Genomic DNA, 22,765 nt, shown 5'->3' on the forward strand with positions numbered 1-22,765 from the left:
ATGAGCGCTGCACCTTAACCCTTGTTTCCATGGCATGTCCCCCAGAGGGTAGGGGTTTTTGTCTTGTTCATCGTTTTACTTTCCTGTCCCAGGGGCTCCTTGAGCCCATTTGCCTTTGATGGGGCCCAGATCCAAGGAGTGTACGGGCCTTCAGCTTTGAGGGGAGGGAGAATGCCTGAGAAGTAAGGAAAGAAAGAGAGAGAGAGCTTGAAAGCAAAACCTTGAGAAGCCCAAGGCCAGCATGCTGGCCTCCCTTACAAAGCCTGGCACGGAGTCCGCATTCAGTGTGCACTGAATAAAGGACAGAATGAATGAAAAGTTCACAGCCTCTAAGCTCCTGGGGGTACTCCTGGCAGCAGAGCTGAGCAGAGAGATGCTAATGGATTCGGGCCACCAAAGGCAATTCTTCTAGGAAACCCAGAGCAACAGTCCTGCCTGGGACAGCCAGCATCTGCTTCCCATTTCGGAAGCCCCAGGGTGACTTCCTCCTCCCAAGGGTCCGTTACTCAAATGCTCCATCGTGCAGGGAGAGGGTCTCTGCCCGTGATGAGCAATCGGTCTCATGACTTGCTGGTCACGGTGCCTGTAGTGAAGTCCCTGCAACCGATGTCGGCACCTCCCCAGGGCCAGCCTCCCGCTCAGAGGAATGTCCACGGGACGTCTGGTGAGGAAGTGGCTCCCGAGTTCTAGGAAAAGTTCTTCTGGATCAGAGGCCCTGCTCTCAACAGCCAGAAGCAGAAGGACACTCGGACCCTCCCCATCCCTCAGCAAAAGCAGTGTTTGTGGGGCACGGGTCTCCCTGAAAACGCCCACTCTGAGTTGACAAAGACTTGATAAGTGTGCACACACACACACATGTGAGTGCACACACATGCACATACACATGGGCACAGAGACAGTTCCCTGCTCCTCAGGTCACACCCCCTGGGGACAGCTGGCAGCAAGGCCAACGGACCATCTGGAAGGAGACTGCAGCCCCAGAGCAGGACGCAGACCCTCTGGATTCCAGGGAAGCAAGGTGCCAACCTGCCCACACCATCCCTCCCATCTCATCGGCGCTGTGGCATCATGGGAGGCTCACTTCCAGCCCCTCCCTCCTCCCTCCCAGCTCCCACTGCCAGCGAGCAGTCTTACTTCTTCACTTTCGGGTACTTCATCTCTGCAATGGCGTTTGTGGCTTCCATCTGCTTCTCCTTCAAGTGCTGCGGCCACATGTTGTCCACCCAGTCCACCAGGTCTACCTGAAAGCCAGACCCCCGTCAGCACTTGCTGGGCTCCCAAATCACCTCAACCCCTTCCTCCTGTCCCCGGCATTCCCCCCACCTTCCCCCAGGCCTGCGGCGGGGGCAGGGCAAGGGCAGGAGGTGGATGGTGTCCGGGAGGGAACCTCGGCCAGGGGCCTACCTACCACGGTGGGACGCTTGACCAGGTGCTCCAGCTTGGTGTGGCTGAACTCCAGGCTGATAACGTTGTACAGCTTGTCCCGCTCAGCCTCGGGTGTCTCGTAGTATCGCACAAACTGGGACATGCTCATCTCTGTGCCCTTCTGAGTGTTCACATCCATCACGTCCACCAGCCGCCGGCTGCCTACGGGCAGAATCCACAAGCTGGTAGCTCCCGCCTCCTGGGGGCCAGATCCTACTTGGGAGCCCCCATGAAACAAAACCTCCTCCTCCTCCTCCAGGGTTCCCCCATACGCCTCCCCCTATGCCATGTCCATTCCCCTTAGTCAATCTTTCCAATCCATCTGCTTCCTCCACCACCACCGCTCCTCTCTAATCCAGTCCACCATTGCTGCTGTCTTCCAACTACACCGCCCCTCCCCACCCTCATCCTCCATACCGCTGCCAGTATGAGCTTTCTAAGACAGACACCTGACCACGGACACTCCTCTCTCTGCTTAAAACCATCAGAGAGGGTTCCCCACTGCCAACCAAATAATCCTTGGCATGGCACTCAAGGCCTTTCTGTTAATTTAAGGATAGGACTTCAACAGATAATTAGCTGTTTAGTGGTCCCCCTCCCTGATCTGTGAAGCCAAGAAAATTACTTGACGTCTCTGACCAGCCATGTCCTCATCCTGCCATCTCTCCTTGTAGGCTAGTTGTGAGGATTAAGCCAGACGATGATTACAGAAGTTCTCGGCACTGTGTCTGGTGCATAAATGAATGGGTCCCTCCGTTATTCCCCGGCACTCATCACAACTCTTAAATTCGTTTCTTTGTCTGCTCTTTCTTCCCTACTACTCGGCAACCATCGCGAGGGCAGGAGTCTTCTCTGTCTTGTTCACACCTTTACTCCACGTATCTAAGGAACTTGGCACCCAGTTTATTATGAAACAAATAAACGATGAATGTAGGCTGTCCTGTACAGCATGTGACACAGGCCTTCTCCTATGAATGACGGAACTACAGAGAGTGTGTGCCCCTCCTCAGGAAAGCCCAACCTTCATGTTAGCAGCGAGCTCCGGGAGAGAAGGGGACAAGCTCTGAATTAGGAGACAGGGCCACTGCTGCTAGCCCTGGGGCCACCACTGGCCACAAACCCTAAGGAAATCATGACCTTTCCAGGGACTCTACTTCCCCATCTGTAAAATGGGAATCCCAGCCAAGGCAGAAGCAACACTTGAAGCTAAGTGGACGCATTTTGAAGGGGAGAAAGACACAACGCAGACTGCCAACTCCATGCTCATACCTCCTGTCTGTTAGGACTGGAATGAGGAGCCCACTGTTAGCTGTGACAAATATACAGTGTACGGAGGCTTAGAAATGTGTCGGCCAGAGGAGAAAAACCATGTTCAAAGCTACCCCGAAAATAAAGACTCAACTAAGCAATAAATGGGTCCGCCACTGATTCCTGTATGGCCCACAATCAATAATATTTTTTGATGTGAAAATTACATGAAATTCACATTTCTGGGTCCATATATGAAGTTTTATGGGCATACAGCCCCCACTCATTGACTCACATATCTCCGACTGTTTCCAAGCTACAACGGCCGGGCAAAGCCTGAAATACATACTTACTCTCTGGCTTTTTACCGAGAAAGTTTGCAGACCCTTGAACTAGACAAAAACCCTCATGGGGCTTACACTCTGATGTGCACAGTATTCCCATCTGTTCACACACAAAGTCTACACACAAAGTCTGGCCCATGACAGGCCTATGGTCAGTTCTTGTTGAATAAACACATAGTGCCTTTCACCTGGTTGGAAGTGAATAATAAAAGTAACGCCTTAAGCCCCGGTGTGGCTCAATTGATTGGGCATTGTCCCGTGCACTGGAAGGCTGCAGGTTCAATTCCCAGTCAGGGCACATGCCCAAGTTGCAGGTTCAAGCCCCACCTGGGGGCGTGCAGGAGGCAGCCCATCCATGTTCCACTCTCAAACAGATGTTTCTCTTTCTCTCTCCCTCTCTCTTCCTCTCTCTGTAAAAATCAATAGAAATATTTTTTTAAAAAGAGTAATGCCTTAAGTGCATAAAAGAACTTGGGGGTTACTATCTTTTGCATTCAATAGCTTAGTTCTCACCACTACCCCAGAAGCTAATTAGGACTGTTCCGGTCTTACTAATGAGGGAACCAAGGTCTGGAGACAGGTGTGATTGGCTCAAGTTCCCCCAGAACACAGTCTTTCTACCAATTAGAATAGTTAATATTTATTGAGCACGCCAGCACAGGCAAGCTCTCTACACAGGTTATCTTAAGTTAATTGAGGTAAGAGTTCTGTGAGGTGGAACTTCAATTATACGCATTTGATGGATGAGACCTGAGGCTTGGACAACTAACTTGCCCCAAAATGCCCAGTTAGCGAGCAGCAGAGGTGGGATTTGAACCCAATTCTATGGAATGCTCATCCCCCACCCCACCCCACCCCACCCCCAACCCATCCTAAGCAACACGGAATCACCAGCTGAGCCTGAAAAATGACCTGGCCTTCTTCAGTGGCTGGCTGCAGGCACCCAGGGATCCTGGGAAGGCCGGAAGAAGAGCTTTAGTTCTGCGTTGGGAGTGCAGATCCACCAGGGGGCATCCCTGAACTTTGCTGGAAATTCTGGTGTGTTCTTGGCCATGCTGGCTCCTTACCAGGGCGCCTGGAACAGGTGGGCTCTGCTCAGCTTTTCTGGAAAGCCCACCTGGCAAAGAGCCTGCTGTTAAGAGTCTGGGAGGTGGGGGCAGAACAGGCCCCCCAAACCCTTGCCGCTCTGCCAGCCTCCCACCTACCTGCCTCTCTTCCCTAACCTTGCTCAAGGTCACGCCTGCCTGGGAAGGGGGTTTGCTGGCAGGCAGGTGATGGGAAGCACATCCCTAGAGGTTAGAGCAAGTCAGCACCAAAGGCCTAGAGCTCAGCTGCCCCTAACGACACAATGCAGTGATTAAGCAAAGACTTCACGGGTTCAAACCTCAGCTGGGCCTCTTAGCTTCTCTGAGGATCAGTTACTACACCGAAGCAAAAGTGGTAGCCAGCCCATGAGGTTGTCCTGGGACTGAAATGAGATCATGAACATGCAACACTTCTGAGAAGTGCCGGCATGTCGATAGGCACACAGGTAGGCACAGCCATCAGCCGATTGCATCTAGAATTCCAGGGACCCTTTGGCGAGTGGACCGACGACCCTAACTACTGAGCCACGCCAGCCAGAGCCTATTCCAGCTATTTTATTCTCCCTTGAAGAACCATGTTAGAAGCACAGGTGCCTGACTTGTTCCTCAGTTAGTGACAGCCCACAGGAGGTCAAAGAATGAGTCGTGGGTGTGTCAAGGGCACCTGGGACAGTGCCAAGAGCCCTGGGCTGAGTTTCAGTCCCAGGCACCCCGACTGACCCTGCTCTAGGCCTCAACTGCCTCATGTGTGAAGACAGGAAGTAGTTGACCTTTACACTTTATTTTTGGTTGCCACAAAACTCTTTCTTCTTCAAACAGAAGCTCTGACAAGAGCCAAATGCATAAACAAAAACAAGGGCTCAGGCTGAAGTGGGTGGGAGGCGGGGGTGCTCAGAATTCACATCCAGATTCTCGGGATTTCCCCTTTGAAAACCACTGGGTTAGGTCATTTGTGGGTCCTCTTCCAGGGCAGCCGCACTGACTTTTAGCCCAGTTCTTAAATCCTCAGATCAGATCCCTTAGATGTGAAATGGGGGAAGGTAGGAGGCAGAAGAGACCCAGAGGAGTCACGGGGGACACTTGGGGCCTGCCAGTCTCTTTCGGTCTGAGCTTGGGGATTAAGAACTGGCGCTCCGGCTTCTCAGGTTCCCAGTCGGCTCTGCCACGGGTGGCAAAGGAGAGCTGGGTACAAGTGCCCTGTCTCTGAGCAGGAAGCCCAGCAAATGCCTGTAGGGACAGAAGGGACAGATCAGTGCTAAAATGGAATGCGGTCCTCCAAGCTTTGGGGACAGCCACCCCTGGAGCAGGTGACAAGGACAAGCTGCCCTTTGGAGCCTGCAAGGGACCCACAGTGCGGGCACTCTCCAGCCCACGAAGGCGATGGGTTCCAGGAGAAATTTTCCACTTGGGAGCTGCGGGGCCTGGCATTTCTAAGTAGGCCAACAGCTCAGCCCCCTGTCTCTCCCTCCTCCTCCCCTCCCCTGTTCCCAAGTCTCATTGGTTTCTGGGCTCACAGGCTACACACACATCCAACAAATTCCAGCTGCAGAAATTAATCCGTGGCCCCCTGGCCCTGCTTTGAAGGCTCCATCAGTCAGTTCTAAGAGTCACAGGCTCAGAGCCCGGGAGAGGCTTCAAGGTGACCTTGAACACTAATAGGAAGCACACATGGGCCCTGACCCCAAACTCCCCCCAGCGTGCTTTTCAGAGAGTGCACGCAACTGGCCCTCTTCATGGTTCTGGAACCTTCTTTATCATCCTCAAGTTTCTGATTTCTTTCGAAGTGCTTTTTTAAAAATATATATTTTTTTTATTATTAATTTCAGAGGGGAAGGGAGAGGAAGAAAGAGAAAGAGATAGATAACATCAATGATGAGCCCAGCCGGGGTGGCTCAGGTTGAGCATTGACCTATGAACCAGGAAGTCACAGTTCAATTCCAGGACAGGGCACATGCGTGGGTTGTGGGCTCGATCCCCAGTAGGGGGTGTGCAGGAGGCAGCTGACTAATGATTCTCTCTCATCATTGATGTTTCTCCCTCTCCCTTCCTCTCTGTAATCAATAAAAATATATTTTATTTTATTTTATTTTAATTTTTTTAAAAAAAATATTTTATTGATTTTTTACAGAGAGGAAGGGAGAGAGATAGAGAGTTAGAAACATCGATGAGAGAGAAACATCGATCAGCTGCCTCTTGCACATCTCCTAATGGGGGTGTGCCAGCAACCCAGGTACATGCCCTTGACCGGAATCGAACCTGGGACCCTTCAGTCCGCAGGCCGACGCTCCATCCACTGAGCCAAACCAGTTTCGGCAAAAAAAAATATATTTTAAAAAAAGAAAGGGCCCTAATCAGTTTGGCTCAATGGATAGAGTGTCGGCCTGCAGACTGAAAGGTCCTAGGTTCGATTCCCATCAAAGGCACATGCCTAGGTTGTGGGCTCGATCCCCAGTAGGGGGTGTTCAGGAGGCAGCCGATCAAGATTCTCCCATCATTGATGTTTCTATCTCTCTCTCCCTCTCCTTTCCTCTCTGAAATCAATAAAAATATATATTTTTTTAAAGTTAAGAAACATCAATGATGAGAGAGAATCATTGATCGGCTGCCTCCTGCAGGCCCCACACTGGGGATCGAGCCTGCATCCCCGACATGTGCCCCGACTGGGAATCAAACCATGACTTTCTGGTTCATAGGTCGATGCTCAACCACTGAGTCACACCAGCCAGGCTGGATTGTTGTTTTTTTAAATTCTCTCCTTGTGAGTCTTTCACAGAGGCAAGAGCACTGGCCGAGGGTCAAATCCCACTGTCCAATTCCCAGCAGTGAGGCCTTGGGTATATCCCTGAACCTTGCTGGGCCTCAGTTTCCTCATCTGGAAGGTGGAGAGAAGAAGACCTGCCCTAGTGACCTGCCACAATTACAGAAAGCACTTTGTAAACATAAAAGCAAAAGCATAGGCTTTGGAAACACCTAGAGCTGGGGTCAGGACCTGGCTTCACTGACCCCATCTGTGTGGCTTGTTCCCTCTGAGCCTCAGATCCCCCATCTGCAACAGTGAACAATAGCACTTAAGTTATATGATTATTGGTGAGGACAAAATGCGGTCATATGGTAAACATCTAATAAAAGATAGGTGATTATTTCTATAATTAAAAGAATAAACGGATATTGAATGAGGTGATTTATCCTGAAATTTTTTTTTAAGAAAAAGGGCCAAGGAAGACCTCAGTTGGCTTGGGCATCCTCAGTAGAGAGAAATACAATAAAGAGATAATATGCACCCGGCTGGAGTGGCTCAGTGGTTGAGCGTTGATCTACAAACCAGGAGGTCATGGGTCCCAGTCAGAAAGAGATAATATGCAAGACCCCATTGCTGTAGGCCACCTCAATCCTCAGTGACCTGGGGAGGGGGCAGGAGGCTAAAGACAGAGACTGAGATCCCACACTATCTGGGAGGGGTGGGCCAGCCTCCCCCGTACACCGCACTCCAAAGCAAAACTCCCATGTGCGGTAGGGGCATGTTCCTATTGCCCAGCGACCCCGGAGAGTTCCTCCTTCCTATGCCCAGTACACGTGGTTCTGCTGGGTGGGGTGTGCTAAGCCCATCAGAGCGCATGCAGAGACATCTGATGGAATTACTAAGGGGTTGGGGAGGAGGACCCTGAGCTGGCAGGATGGAAGCCTGGAGCTGCTGGCTCCCCAACTCTGCCACCACATGGGGAAAAGCTTGCCAAAGAATGAAGCAGAAAGAAAGAGGAAGCAGGAAGGAAAAATATGCGTCAACTTCTTGAGATCTTCTTGGAGCACCCGGATCAAGACACCCCTTGAACTCATTCTGTTTTGGTTAGGCCGGCTGGAGTTACACTTATCACTTCAGTTGCTATGACAAAGGTGCCCCGTCGCCGCTCTCTGGATGTCTGTGTGCACTACGATGGGCATAGTAACACCCCATGCTACCCACAATTACAGGCCTCCCTCACAGCGACAGAGCTCACTACAGCTTTACAAAGCACTTTGATAGTCACCGATCTTTTGATCGTCATAGAAATGCCAGGAGAGGCTGTGCAGGTATTACTAGTCCTGCCTTCTTTGCCATCCTAGACTTTCCAAGAGCTGGCAAGGGCATAGGAACCATTGATTTGCTTCCACAGTGGGAAGAATGAGCCTCAGGGAGAGAAGAGGCGGCCTGGACACACCAGACCATAATGAAACCGCCAAGGACTTGAAAATTCCTCCAAAGGGCCAAAAGCGATGTCAGTAAGACAGTGATGTTGCCTAAACCCCAGATCTGAGAATCTGGCTTTAATCCTTGTTCATAAAAAGCATCTCATCAGCCCAATGTCCTGCATTTATAATACAGAATAACGGCGACCATTTATTGAGCACTCATCATCCAGCATAATTCTGAGTATGCATTCATTCTTGTAGAGGGTCCTTCCTTGAGGCAGATTCTGCGGTTAGCCAATTAGCTCCACTTTGCAGATGAGGAAATTGAGGCTTAGGGAGGTTAAGTAGCTTTCCCCAAATCACCCATCAACTAACAAAGTGGGACCTCAAACCAGGGCTGTTTAACAGCAAAGGCTGGGGCTGGGTTGAGGCACCAGAGCGGGTTGCCTGGGCCAAGGCTTGATTTATAGGGTCCGTCATCCCATCTGCCCACCGTTGGGAAGTTTGCTCCCTTTAGCTCTGATTTTCACTTCCTTCAGCACTTCTGGAATCCCTGCTTTTAAAAACATCGCTTTGTTGTTGTTTATTTTTTCCCATCACCATTAATCCCCCCTATAAGAAAAATCTATCCTTTGAGCAAGCCCTTGACAATTAGCCGAGATCCTTCTGTCATCCGTGCCATCTCCTTCCAGCACATCCGGCCTCCCTTCTGAGTATCCGATGACACACTTTGGGATCAATTATTCACGCTGGATTATCTGACACACCCACCCGTCAGCTGTCTTCATCCTCCACGCAGCCACCAGAGTGGGCTCTTACAAAACTTCAATGCGATCACACCACTTCACACCCACTAAGATGGCTCTCATCAAAAAGACAGACAATGACAAGTGTTGGCGAAGATGTGGAGAAATTGGAACCCTCATACTTTGCTAATAGGAATGTAAAATGGTGCAGCTGCTTTGAAAAACAGTCTGGCAGTTTCTCAGAAGGTTAAATATAGTCACCGAATGACCCAGCAATTCCATTCTTAGCTAAATACTCAAGAGAAAGAAAACCGTTTGCCCACACAAGACTTGTACATGAATATTCATGGCAGCATTATTCATAATAGCTAAGAACTAGAAACAACCAAAATGCCCACCAACTGAAGAATGGATAAACACAATGTGGTCTGTCCATACAATGGAATATTATTCAGTCATGAAAAGGAATGAGGTACTGACACCTGCTACAATGTGGATATACCGTGACAACATGATGCTCAGAGAAAGAAGCCAGACATAAAGGAGCACATATTATATGATTCCACTCATATGAAATGTCCGAATAGATAAACCCATAGAGGCAAAAAGCAGATAGAGGCAGAGAGGAATTGGGAGGTACAGGGTTTATTTTGGGGGTGACAGAAATGTTCTGGAATAAGATTGTGGTGATGGTTGCACAACATTGTGAATATACTGCAAGCCACTGGATTGTACACCCCAAATTTTATGGTACGGGAATTTTATCTCAATATTTGGAAAAATGTTTAACCCTAGAGGAACCTGACCCTGTGATCTCTCCCTTCTCATGCTACTTTCCCCCTCACTCTTTCTGTTCCTCCCACACTTCCCGACCTTTGCCTTCGCTCATCCCACAGTCTGGAAAGGTCTTTCCCACAACTGGCTTCTCATCAGCCAGATCTCTGTCCAAATGTCCTGACACCACCACTACCCAGGCCCTCTCTGAATACCCCCCATCTACGACACCATCATATAGGCCCTGGCCAGGTAGCTCAGTTGGTTAGAGCATCATCCCAATATCCCTTGTCAGGGCACATACAAGAAACAACCAATGAATGCGTGCGTAAATAAATGGCACAACAAATCAATGTTTCTCTCTCTCTCTTTCTCTTACTCTCTCACTACAATTAATAAATTTTAAAAAAATTAAAGAAGCACCACCATGCTTCATCTCATTACTCTGATTTATTTCTCCTTAGCCTTTGTCACCCTTCAAATGATACATATTTTTAAAAACAGTTGACTTCTGAAAAATGTCTATAAAAGTTATTTTAAAAAAAACAAACAAACTGTTGACTTCTTTATTGCCCATCACTCCAACCACGAGGGCAGGGATCTTGTCTGTCATGGTCACAGCTCTGAACTTGCCTGCCATGCAGGAGCTACTTGAGAAACACGTCTGGAAAGGATGGACTGATCGAACGACTTCCTGTGAAATCTGAAATGCCGCCTGCTACCTGGTCCACCGGGAGTCGGGAAGCTATTTTGCAGGTGAGCAGCTACTTTGCAGGTGCTCAGGGCCTTAATCGGCATTTGCTGGGCAATCAGCGGCCAGCCCGCCCCAGACCTGCCTGGAGCCCTGAGGAAGCAGGAAAGAATGAACGATCCCTCCTCCGGGAAGTCTGAAAGTCTTCCAGGGGTCATAAAGCACACCGAAAGTTACCCTGCAACTCCTAAGCAAACTCAAAGGAGAGATTGAAGACTGAGTCGCTGACACCCAGGCTGGAGGCTAGGGCCCAAATCAGCCTCGTCAAACTTCCCACTGGCAAACACCCTCGGATCCAGCTTCTTAGGACTTTGCAACCTGACCTCTTCCCGACAATGACGCGGGTTGCAGCTCACACCTGCTCCTGCCTCCTCCTGCCGGGGACTTTGTTGTCAGAGGCAGTTAAAACCTAAGCAGGCAGGTGGTCTGGCCTCCTTCCCTTTCTCCCCCTCCCCACTTCAGCATCTCTGAGCCACACACAGCAAGCAACTTACCCACTAGGAGTTTGACATCTCGGACTGTGAAGTCAGGGTCAGGCATCCTAGAAAATGAGGAGCAGACATTGATGAGAAGCCAGAAACCAGAGAGTTCAACCCAATTCTGGGGGCAAGGGGAACTTGCTCTCATTTTTAAAAAATATTTTTAATTGATTTCAGAGAGGAATGGAGAGGGAGAGAGAAATAGAAACATCAATGATGAGAGAGAATCATTGACCAGCTGCCTCCTGCACGCCCCCTGCTGGGGATTGAGCCCACAACCTGGGCATGTGCCCTTGATGGGAATCGAACCCGGGACCCTTCAGTCCACAAGCCAACGCTCTATCCACTAAGCCAAACCGGCTAGGGCTTGCTCTCATTAAAAAAAGTATATATATATATATCTTTACTGATTTCAGAGAGGAAGAGGGAGAAATGGAAACATCGATGATGAGAGAGAATCATGGATCGGCTGCCTCCTGCACGCCCCACGCTGCCTGACTGGGAATCAAACCATGACTTCCTGATTTCATAGGTTGATGCTCAACCCCTGAACCACGCCGGCTGGGCTGGGTCCTTGCTCTCATTTTGGGAACCCAAACTGAGACAACCCAGAGGGAGGGTGATGACCAGCTGGTCAAGGGAGGGTCACTGCTGAGCCCCTTCCTCATACCAATGGGCACACCAAACCCACACACGCTCCCTGACTCCTGAACTCACACAGCTACAGAAAAAAGGGGACATCCACTGTCCGCCCACTTTTTCAGGGAAGTCTGAAGGGTAATGTCAACGGTAAGGGCCAGAGCTGGGCATTCAAACCAATTTCTTTTAGTGTGGGTACCCCTCTCTGTGTGTCTCCCTCTAAAACACATTCTGCATAATGAGTTTTATAGAGGGTGGGAGGCACACTCACTATACCAACTCCATATACCAAGGGATATGGCAAGGAGGCGATAATGATTATGGTGACATTCACTATTAATTAACAATGATGCTGCAGGTTTCATTTCAATCCATAGGAATGAGAGGCTTGAGCAAGTCTGGCAGCCTTCGATGCTGGAGAGGGCAGCGGGCTAAGATGACACCCTCAGCCTCCTCCCCACCCCTGCCCAAGGGGCGGAAACCTGTTCTTCCAGGCTGTCTCCCAGATGTCTCCCGACCTGGAGCCCTGACAGGTCTCCAAGAGAAAGTAAACCAAACAAGTCCCAGTGAGGAGGCAGGTGCTGGGCAGGCTCAGAAAGGGAGACAGGGGCCTAGTCTCCTAGGAACCCGTCCTCCACAGAAACAGACCAATTCCCACACAGTGGGAGTCTGAGTAGAAATATGTACCCAGTGCCCTGCTGGTGTGGCTCAGCGGTTGAACGTCAAACCATGGACCAAGAGGTCACCGGTTCGATTCCCAGTCAGGGCACATGCCTGGGTTGTGGGCTCCATCCCCAGTGGGGGTTGTGCAGGGGGCAGCCGATCGATGTTTTCTCTGTCATGGATGTTTCTATCCCTCTTCCTTCCTCTCTCTAATGATCAATAAAAACATATATTTTTTAAAAAGATATATTTACCTGGGTGCCCTGTCTGGGGCTTAGAGGCTGGCCAAGCCCTTCCCAGTCCAGGCCCTGCCTCAGTTTCCTAATTTGGGCAGGAGGCACACTCTCTTTAAGGAAGTCACTGTGTGTTAACTGGGGTGGGTCAGGGGGAAAAGTCAACACTGTTTGAGCACCCTATATCCTTTCCCCAACTTCTCTGAAAAAGACCAATCTTTAGAGTTTTTCCCCTTTGCCGGGTCTTGAACAAGGAGATACTATATCCCCCAGATACTGAAGAAAGAGCCTTCCTCGTGATGAAAGATGGATGGAGCAAATGCTACGAGAAATCCATCCCAAGGTATAAACTGTGTTAGGGAGGGAGACCGGGGTGAGGAGGGGGAGCAATTAGTTTCAGCAACTTACTTAATTCCCAGTCCATCCTTTTCTCGAAATATCAAGGGAACCCTGAGAGCTTCTCTCTGCACGTACTCATAGTTGAAATCTGTTTGGATATTGGAATTAAAACAAGCTGGTGAAGTCATGAAGGAGCAAAGGAACCACAGTCAGTTGGTTAGGAGAAGAAAAATGATGGAGGAAGGGGCAGGGGTTACACTAGAGGCAGACACCAGCTCCAGAGCAAAAGCTCCCTGGAAAATGACAGGGAAATGGATTAAGCGAAGTCTAGGAGAAGCCATGCCAATGACCAGCTCCTCTGCCTACTCAGTCATTCCCGGCATGCCCCACGGGTCAGAACTTGTCAATGAATAGCTCAAGTTTGGCGAGGGTTGGGGAGGGAGACTCAGGAAAGAGCCCCACACAGGAGCCCAGGCTACTGCTGAGACAGAGGGACAGAGAAGCTCATCCCCAGCTAAGCTCACAAAGTAAAGGGACTGCAAAATTGAAGAATGCCACCTGGGAGGATCTGAAGGCCCAGAGAGGAGGCTGGGAGGAGGATTCTCATTGTAGCTGAGCATTGGGGAAGATCTTATTATAATATCCTGTATAGTGAAGGGGAGGGGGGGAAAAGTCGGTTTCCCTGGAAACTGTGTATTTGGTGCCAAAATAACTAGGGAACTGGGCACCGCTTTGTTGCCTTAACAGTGAAATTCTGCTGCAGCATCACAATACTTGCTCCAACTGGATAACCGAGAGGGATGCTCCCCAGGCGGAGGCTGTGCGAAGGGGACACGGAGAGGCCCCAAGAAAATTCACAGCCTAGTTTTCCATCTGGGGTTTGTCCAGTACAGACCCCCCAAATCCGCACCCTAACTCTGGAGGTGAGGGAGGCTAAGATAAACTCTCACATCCCCAAATCCTCAGGGAAGGGAAGCAACCCACAGGGGCACAGGGCCTCCCTGGCGCATCAGAAGGGAGACAGAAGAGCTCTCGGGTCACAGGAGCTCCTGCCCCAGCGAAACAGTTCCCCGGGGCCACTTGGGGGGGGAGGAGGCCAAGGCAGCTCAGCTCCGAGAGGGAGAGAACAAAACCAGAGCTGGGGAAAGCCCTGACCTTAGCAGCTCAGATCCCCAGGGGCTCAGAGTGAATGAGGATTCCTAAGGATTTAAAGGCAGAGATGTTTAAGAAGCTTCTATTTTGAATCGGGCTCAGGGCTCCTTCTGTTTTGCAGCTCCTCCCCCGAGTTTCGGGGGCCAGATCTGAATGAACTACCAAAACCCTAGGGCCCTCTCCTTTGAAAGGAGCTTGGACAGCAGATTTAAGGAATCTCCGTTGCTGGAACCCCTGCCCGCCTTGGGAACACCGCCCCCCCCCCCCCCCATAGACCACCCCTAGGGTAAGTTTCAGCTTCCTCAAATAGGCCCGAGATCCCGGGCAGAGAATTCGTCACAAATGGCTAGGAAGAGTTTGCATATTGTTTCCTCATAGGATCCGCCAACTCCTCAGTACCAGTCGGGGGAGAAAGGAGAGGAATTAAAATCCCATTTGTGCTAAGGAAATTTAAATGAAGTTGAGAAGGCCCCTGGATTGCAAAGATGCCCAGAAAAACCAGGCAGGCTGCAGAAATTTCTTCCCGCCCCCCCCCCCCAACTCCCCCCTGCAACTCCCCCTACTACGGAAGCCCGGCGCCCCCAGGAAACAGTGGGCACAAAAGAGAAACTTCAAAATGCAAAGCCTGGACAGTCTCTCTCCAGGCTAACCCCACAGGCAAGCCACTCAAGCGGAACCTGGGGGGCGGGAGGGCTTCGCAGCTATCAGCTCACTGAGGGATGGATGGAACGGTTTTCCAAGGGGGATGGGGGACAAACAAAATGGAAACGGAGTAACAGAAAGGAAACTCCAATCTCTAAAGGGGAGGATAACCTTACAAACCCCAGGAGGGCAAAGGGAGGTAGATGCCTAGGTAGGCAAGGGCGCCTTCACAATACCAACCCCACGGGGCCTCTGGAGGCCTCGGACCCAAACCAGAGCATCACCCCAACGCCCAGAGCACATCCCCAGTCACCTTCCTGGTACCAGGCGGGGGGTGGCACCCCAAAATCCTAGAGGCTTCCCCAACTCCTGCTTTAAACTGGCAGGGCCCTCAAGAGGGACAGAGTTCTCAAGGTCTCGGGCCCCAGAAGACACCCAGAATTCTAGAGGGGTGCCCCAAGTCTCCAGTTTAAAGTGCCAGAGAACAGGGAACTCAGCCTTAAGCCAGAGGGTTGTCACTCCCTCACCCCCGGTCCCCGCTTCAAACTGTCAGGGCTGCGGGGCTAGAGGCCTCAGGCTTAAGGGGGGGCTCCACCCAACGACTTGGGAGTCCGCTGGAACCCCGCTCCAATCTGGCACAGCCCCCCAGGTGATGGGGTTCCGCAGACCCCAGGCCTGAGGAGGCCCGTCATTCCATGATCCCTGAGCGCCCCCAGCGCCAGCTCCTAACTGGCAGGGCCCGAAACAGCCAGAGTTTGGGAGGCTTCAGGCTTGGGGGGGGCCCTCGCCCCAGTCAGACTCCAGCCGGGCAGCGCGCAAGTAGCTGGGCCGGCTCCGGGAGGGGTGGACCGCGGCGCACCCGCCTTCCCTCCGTCCGCCCCTCCGTCCTTTCGCTCGTCCCCAGGTCCCTCTGTCGGCCGGACCCCTGCCTCTGCCCACCCTGGGGCTGACGGTGGGCGCGGGCCGGGCCTAGGCCCACGCCCGGCCCCGGTTCTAGTCTGCCCTCCTCCCTGGCCACCCCACCCCACCCCACCCCCCCAGTGCTCGGCCTCGTTTCGTCACCGGATCCCCTGGAATGGGGGACGCGGGCGCGAAATACGAACCCAGCCACCGGCAACTCCCTCCCCACGTGCGCTCGGCCCGCGGCGCGGAGGGCAGCTGAAGGAGGGGCGCCTCACCTTTGCCCTCCATGGCGTGCACGAAGTCCCCCTGGTACAGCTGGCTGCGCAGCTTCTCCTCCAGGCTGAAGCCGCGGACACTAACGATCTCCTCCACGTCCGACACGTCTTCGTTCTCGTCGTATCTCTGGCGGTCAATCGGGCGCTGCGGGGACCCAAGCCAGAGAGCCCGGGACGTTACTGGGGGTCCTGGGGGGTCGTCTCTCACCAAGAGGCCAGCTCGAACAGGTGCAGAAGCCGCGCGCCCCCTGCACCCCACCACCGCCACCCGAGCAACTTTGCGCAAATGCCAAAGATGCTGAAAATCGGGATCCTGAGAGGGGCCGCACCCCCGGAGTCCGCCTGCGCCCTGCACAGGGCACTCCCCTCCTGCGTCTTTGGAGGCCATGGAAGGGACATCTGGGGGCTCTCCCTTGCCCCCCACCCCCGAGAGGTGTTGACTTTTGCCCACTCGGCCGGGAGCCTGGTTATGTAACCCGCGAGGGGGGCTCCGCGCACGGGCTGGCGGGGCATTGGTAGGCCCCGGGTGGAGCCGCGGCGGCGCCCGGCTCGGCGCTCACAGCCACCCGGCGGCCGCGGCGGCAGAGCCGGGAAGCCGGAACCGGGGCCGGCGGCGTTTCTAAGACTGGAGCCGCCCCCGACCTACCGGGAAAGCTGGAAAGCTGAAATGAAAGGACTGAGACCCCAGCTGCCCCCGCCGAACGCCCTCCGATGCAAGAAGAAGAGGTGGGAGGGGGGGGGGTTCTGGGCTTAAGTGGGGGAGAGGCAGACCGCCCGCCACAAAGCTCCCATCCGAGACCCCAAAACGCACCAGCAGCTGCCTCATCTCCCCACAAGCGCGCGCGCACACTCACTTCCTAAGGAGACTCCCCCGCCACTCCCCGCATCCTCTGCCTCCTCCCTCCACCGCCCAGCGCCCGACCCCGCAGCCCCCCAGATTCCAGGCGAACCCCAAGCCCGCTCAGCCCCCTTCCACCTCGCCACTTAAGTGTCTGAGACTCTGAGCCTCACAAGGGACTGGAGGAGTAAGCTGCTGGCTTCCTTTTGCATGCAATTTATTATATTTTTTCCGGTCCTCTTGCAAAAAAAAAAAAAAAAAAAAAACAGAAAAGGAAAGAAAAGACAGCAAGAAACAACAACAACAAAAAATAGATCTATCATATACCAGATACAGATTGGGGGGTAAAAAAAAAAAGCTACACACCAATCTTCTTCCAGAGTCTTTCTCTGCCTCCATTTTTTTAGGAGAGTTCACCAATTAATTGTCAACACTCCTGCCCCCTGCATTTTGGCGGAGGGGGTAAGGAGAGAAGACCAAAGAAAACAAATCAAAAATAAATAAAGCAAGCCAGAGCCGAGATCTACAAAGTTTTGCACCAACACTTAAGCAGATCCGTTTGCAAAGTCCTAGGAAACCATTTTCAGCAGTTGTAGGGGGGGGAGGCGCCGACGTCATAATCCCCGGAACGTAAACATTGTTGCCGATCGCGCTCTGAGCCCGCGGCCGGGCTAGGGGTTGGGGAGAGGGGGGGGCGGCACTCGGCCTGGGACCCGGGGAGGGCGGGGGCGGCGGCCCGAAGAGGTTTGGGGCGGGAAGGGCGCCCGGGAGGCACCGGGCGCCGTTAGCGCCCTGGCATCGCTGTTTTGTTGTTGGGTCACGAGAGTGCCTCTGCACGCAGGCGCCGCCGCCGCCGGGGAGTTGTGTGCAGAGCTGACTTTTGGAGGCTGAGTTGCAGGCGGAGGGCGCATCCCGGAGATGGCGGGGCAGGGAGAGAGGAGGAGGAGGGGGTGGGGGAAGAGGTGCAGATTTGCACGGCTGGCCTCAGTGGGAGGCACGGAAATGCAAGCAGAGCAAGCCGGTGTGAAAGCCCCTGGGGCTTGGCACCCCAAAGGACGACCCCCAGCTCAACTCCTGCCCCCCTTGCCCACGGGCTACCCTTCCTCCTCTTTCATCAGCCACCCCATCCTATTACCTACGGGGCCGACTGAAATTCAAAGCATTTTTAATATATTTTTTTTTTCTGCTGCAAGTCTTTTCTTTTTGGGTGGGGACCATCCTCCCAGACCCCCCATGTGCGGACCTACCATCAGGAGGAAGCATTTGGGGGCTCAGGAAGAAATTAGCACGGCTCCATACCTGTGCGAACTGCATCACTTTTAAACTCCCGGACTCAAAAGATATGGACATACACACACAGTCACACACACCAACATGCAGGAAATACAGCCAGACCAGCGCCTTTTCAGATCCGAGCTGACCGGAAGATGTTGCCTTTCATTCATTCTGCCCGCGCCTGTGGAGTCCTTTGCTTTGCTAAGCGATGAGCCCTGGAACAGAAGTTGAACATTTTTTAAAGGTCCCTGCGCTCGCCAACAGGAGGAAATAGAGGCTCAGGAGTGAAATACCGAGAGAATTGGATCTGGCGCCTCCTAACACAGCTGGCAAACAGGCGGAGGGTAAGCCTTTATTGGCCATTTATAAGAGAAAAGTCTGCGGAAAGATGCAAGGCTCTCTGGGATGTGGCACAGGGAGCTCCGGAGCCCCCTTGATTAATCCTATAAGGCTTCTTGGCGGAGGTATGGGCACCCTCTATACATATATGGAGTGCCATTAGACCTGGGTATGCTTCCCTGTCCACATACCTGTTCGCTGTGACCACCCCCAAAACTGAAATCCTAAATGAACAGTCAGGTCAACTTTGGTTGTGAGAAAAGCTGGCCCTAAACCAGGGGTCCTCAAACTACGGCCCGCGGGCCACATGCAAATACAAATATTGTATTTGTTCCCGTTTTGTTTTTTTACTTCAAAATAAGATATGTGCAGTGTGCATAGGAATTTGTTCATAGTTTGTTTTTTTTAAACTATAGTCCGGCCCTCCAACGGTCTGAGGGACAGTGAACTGGCCCCCTGTTTAAAAAGTTTGAGGACCCCTGCCCTAAACAGTCCTCTAGGCCACGTAGGCCTGATCTTGGGAGTAAATATCACAATTAGATGACATGGGGCTGGGAAAGAAGTAAAGGGACTTTATAGATGCTTATAGCAGGCGTGGTAAAAATACTTGCCATTCTTTTAATATTGTATCTTTTCTGCCATTACCTTGTGTGAGAGCTAGAGCAAGTCATTTTGCAGAAAGAGAAACTGAAGCTCGGGGAAGTTATGATTCTGGAGATTGCTCTGCCCTCCTGTCATCCCCATGTCAACAGAGCAATCAGACAGACCTGTGGAGAGGAAGTGGCTTCCCTCATCAGAGATTGGATGTGAACCATCAGCTCCTATTGGTCACCCTGCGAGACAGCTTCCCCCTCACTCACCTTAAAGTTTCCTGCCTGCCCTATCTTTTTGTATTCTCTCCCCACCTCCGCCAAAGACTGCTTAGAAGTTGTTTTAATCCAAGTCCACTAGCTGGCAAACGTCAAAAATTTGTTTCACTTTGGCTCCGTGGGAGTGAGAAGGGTTTTGCCTTCTGCCTCTATCAAGAACCAGGGACCATTTTGTTTCCTTCTCTCTCACCAGAACCCTTTAAGCCGCAGCGGTTCTCAACCTGTGGGTCTCGACCCCTTTGGCAGTCCAACGACCCTTTCACAGGGGTCGCCTAAGACCATCCTGCATATCAGATATCTACATTACGATTCATAACAGTAGCAACATTACAGTAATGAAGTAGCAACGGAAATAATTTTATGGTTGGGTCACAACATGAGGAACTGTATTTAAAGGGCCAGAAGGTTGAGAACCACTGCTTTAAGGGAAATAGTCTTGTTATTCCTCATTTTGCAAATGAGGAAACTTCGACTCAGAAAGGCAAAGCCACTTCACCCAAGATCACGCAGCTTGTAAGTGGGGTTGCTGGGGCTCACACCGGGGCCTCGGACATCACATGCTTTTTCTGATACTATCTTTACTGCTCCCACATCATGAAACAAACATGTTCAAAGGAAGGTGCATGGACTGGAGGGGTCATGGAAAAAAGCAAAACTGAAATAGAAGGCTGGATCTTAATTCTTCTTTCCTCCTAAAGACCTCTCTCCCCATGTGGCCACATGGGGTCCCCCAAAAAATGGTGTCAGGAAAAGATGTGATGACAGGCACCTTAGGGTAAAAACAGTTAAGTCCATATATTACCCCGATGAGCAGTTCCTGGCATGGCAGAGTGGGAACGGTAGAGTAGTTACCTAATTTAATCCCCTCCCTTTACAAACCCTGAGGAAACTGAAGACCAGAGAGAAGAATGGGCCGGCCAGGGGTTTGTTCCCCTCTCACCCCCCCAGAATGCCTACCCTGCAGCCTGGTCCTAAGTGGTCACTCAATAAATGTTGAGCTCTTGATGGATCACCTTCCCCAGCGATATTTGCATTTTCCCTTTATCAGTAATTGGCAGATGAAAGGCTTTGTCCTCCTGTTGAAAGAATTCCAGGCATTTGCTCAAAGTGGGGGAGGAGGTAATTTTGGGCCAAAGGGGGAAGGGCCAAGACCCTTGAGCTCCTGGTGTTGGTTAATTGTCCCAGAGGAGTGGGCAGTAGGTGAGAGAAGGAAGATTAAGGTAATTCTCCAAGAGAGGTACTTTTTCTTGCAGGAAGGAAAAAAAAAAAAGAAGACCAGGCCAGTTGTATTTGAAACATCATCATAATGATTTCCTGGACCCTCCTGCTCCTTCTTACAAACAGCCCAGTCAGATTCTGTGTTGGCCCCATTCATTCATTTCTTCATTCATCAAAGGTTGATTGAGCAGCTCTGTGCTTTAAGACAGGGCGTATAGAAGAACCAGCTCCGATTATACACATACTCCAGGCTGTGGACCACCAGCTTCCCAAGGGAGTTAGTTAGGAAGGGCTGATCTGGGATGGAACCCTCAGAATTCAGGATTTTCAAACTCTTAGAAATTGAAGCGGTTATCATATTTATATATAATTACAATAGCTCCTGATCTTTGAGAGCTTACTATACCTTTGAGCAAAGCCACTCGCCTTTGCCATCTCTCTGAATCCTCATCAAAGTTTTGTGAAGGAGGGTCTGCAGTGCCCCCCTTTTACAGCTGAGGCTCAAAGAGAGGTCAGGCTACTTGCCCAAATTTTACAGCTGTGAAGTAGCAGACAGAACTTGAACCCCTGGCTTGTAGGAATCCAGAGCCCACAGGCTTTACACTTTGCCTCTGCAGGGCTGTCCCTACGGCACAATGGAAATCTTTTATGTCTGTGATCATACAGAGCCTCTAGCCACATGTGGCTATTGAGCACTTGAAATGTGGGTAGTGGGATTAAGGAACCCAATCTTAAATTTTATCTCATTGTAATTAAATGTAAATAGTTATATGTAACTAGTGTCTACCTCATTGGACAGTGCAAATTTCGAGTGTTTTCCAGAATTTGTCACAACTCACCTACAAGGCTACCTCCTGGTCTGATTTGGCACTGGGTCCCCATCAACCTTCTGGAAATATTTGTGGAATGAATGAAGAAAATGAAGTATTGTAATGATGAGTTGGGGGGAGGGGCCCAGGATATCTACAAAGGTCTCCTAGAGCCATCTGGTACAATGTGAATGTTTGCAGTGTGAGCCCTTAAACCGCTCACTCTGAGTGCCTGCGGAGAGCATGGCACTGTAGGCACCTGGGGAGGACAGTTACATACAAGACTGTCCCACCTGCCTGGATCTGACAAACTTCTCAAGGACAGGTAAGGGGTGATGGGGCGGGAAGCCTTAGAATGGGATAACCACTTCCTGATATATTTCCTACTGATAGACTCACACAAAGATGCAATCCATTGTAGCCCTGTTCGAAATAGAAAAAGATTGAAAACACCTAAAAAGTTGGGGAACTGATTGAATAATTCCTGGACCATTTGTATGCCCAAGGAAATGTTATTAAATCATTAAAAGGAATAATGTAGTTCTATATATACTGATATGGAATGGTCTCATAGCCTTATAACAAAACAAGGTGTAGAATATTAATACTTAATTGTGCTGACCACTTTCGTTAAGCAACGGGGTATAATCTATAGCTACATATATTTTATATGCACAGAATTTTCTTTGGAAAGAAATAGGGAAAACACACACACACACACACACACACACACACACACACACACACACGGGAAAAGCCCTGGCCAGTATGGCTCAGTTGGTTGGAGTGTCATCCCATACACCAAAAGGTGGCGGGTTCAATTCCCACTCAGGGCACATACCCAGATTTCTGTTTGATACCTGGTAGGGGCTCGTGCAGGAGTCAGCCATTGAATATTTCTTTCTTTCTCTCCCTTTCCCTCTCTCTCTCTCTCTCCCTCTCTCTCCCTAAAATAAATTTAAAAAATTTTTTAAATAGGAAAAGAACAGAAAAGGGAAGAAAACTTATTGTTTGGTACAGCATGAAATTTTTGCCACATGTATGCATTAGTGTTTCCTGATTTTGAACCTTATAGACATTTCATTTTATATGCTGTAGTACCTTTTGAATTTTGTTCTATGTAAATATATTGCATATTCAAAAAAGGAATTACATTTTAGTCATTCTTTTGAGGCTCTAGGGTTCAAAATCAGGCAAATTTAAACCAAATAAATATTGCTTATCTATATATAGGTAAGTGGTAAAGCATAAATAAAAGCAAAGGAGAGATCAACCCAAAATGCAGAAAAAGCCTCAACTCTGGGGATAATGTGAACAGCAAGAGGTACTAGTAATTTTCTCTTTCTGAATCTACATGGTGGTCACCCAAATATAATTCTTCCCCTCTCTCTAAAATCAATAAAAGCATATCCTTGGGTGAGTTAAAAAAAAAAAAGAGAATTCAGAATAATGTGTATGTTATGATCCCATTTACATTAAAACAAACTGCATATAGGTGATGTATAAACACACACAAAAGAAAAACAGAGAGAGGAAGTTTTTGAAGGGGTTA

At 50.6% G+C, this 22,765-nt stretch overlaps 1 protein-coding gene across 4 annotated transcripts in view; it reads right to left on the bottom strand.

Moving 5' to 3' along the window:
- KDM2B (lysine demethylase 2B) overlaps window positions 1–17,388 on the bottom strand; it is an 88,680-nt gene extending 71,292 nt beyond the window's left edge. The window contains exons 1-6 of one of the 4 annotated variants that reach the window (XM_070399163.1): window positions 17,070–17,388; window positions 15,866–16,010; window positions 12,963–13,041; window positions 11,035–11,081; window positions 1,405–1,587; window positions 1,135–1,237 (exon numbers count right to left, since the gene is read on the bottom strand). In XM_070399163.1, the coding sequence (XP_070255264.1) occupies window positions 1,135–1,237; window positions 1,405–1,587; window positions 11,035–11,081; window positions 12,963–13,041; window positions 15,866–16,010; window positions 17,070–17,102 (590 nt within the window). In that variant the 5' untranslated portion in view covers window positions 17,103–17,388. Of the gene's footprint in view, window positions 1–1,134; window positions 1,238–1,404; window positions 1,588–11,034; window positions 11,082–12,962; window positions 13,042–15,865; window positions 16,011–16,676; window positions 16,692–17,069 lie in introns of those variants that run through there. The other 3 variants (XM_070399166.1, XM_070399164.1, XM_070399167.1) reach the window with 3 other exon arrangements.
- Window positions 17,389–22,765: the final 5,377 nt, after the last annotated feature.

This window comes from Myotis yumanensis, unplaced genomic scaffold, assembly GCF_028538775.1.
Source record: "Myotis yumanensis isolate MYYU_CA2020_CCGP unplaced genomic scaffold, mMyoYum1.0.hap1 SCAF_19, whole genome shotgun sequence".
NCBI lineage: Eukaryota > Metazoa > Chordata > Mammalia > Chiroptera > Vespertilionidae > Myotis > Myotis yumanensis.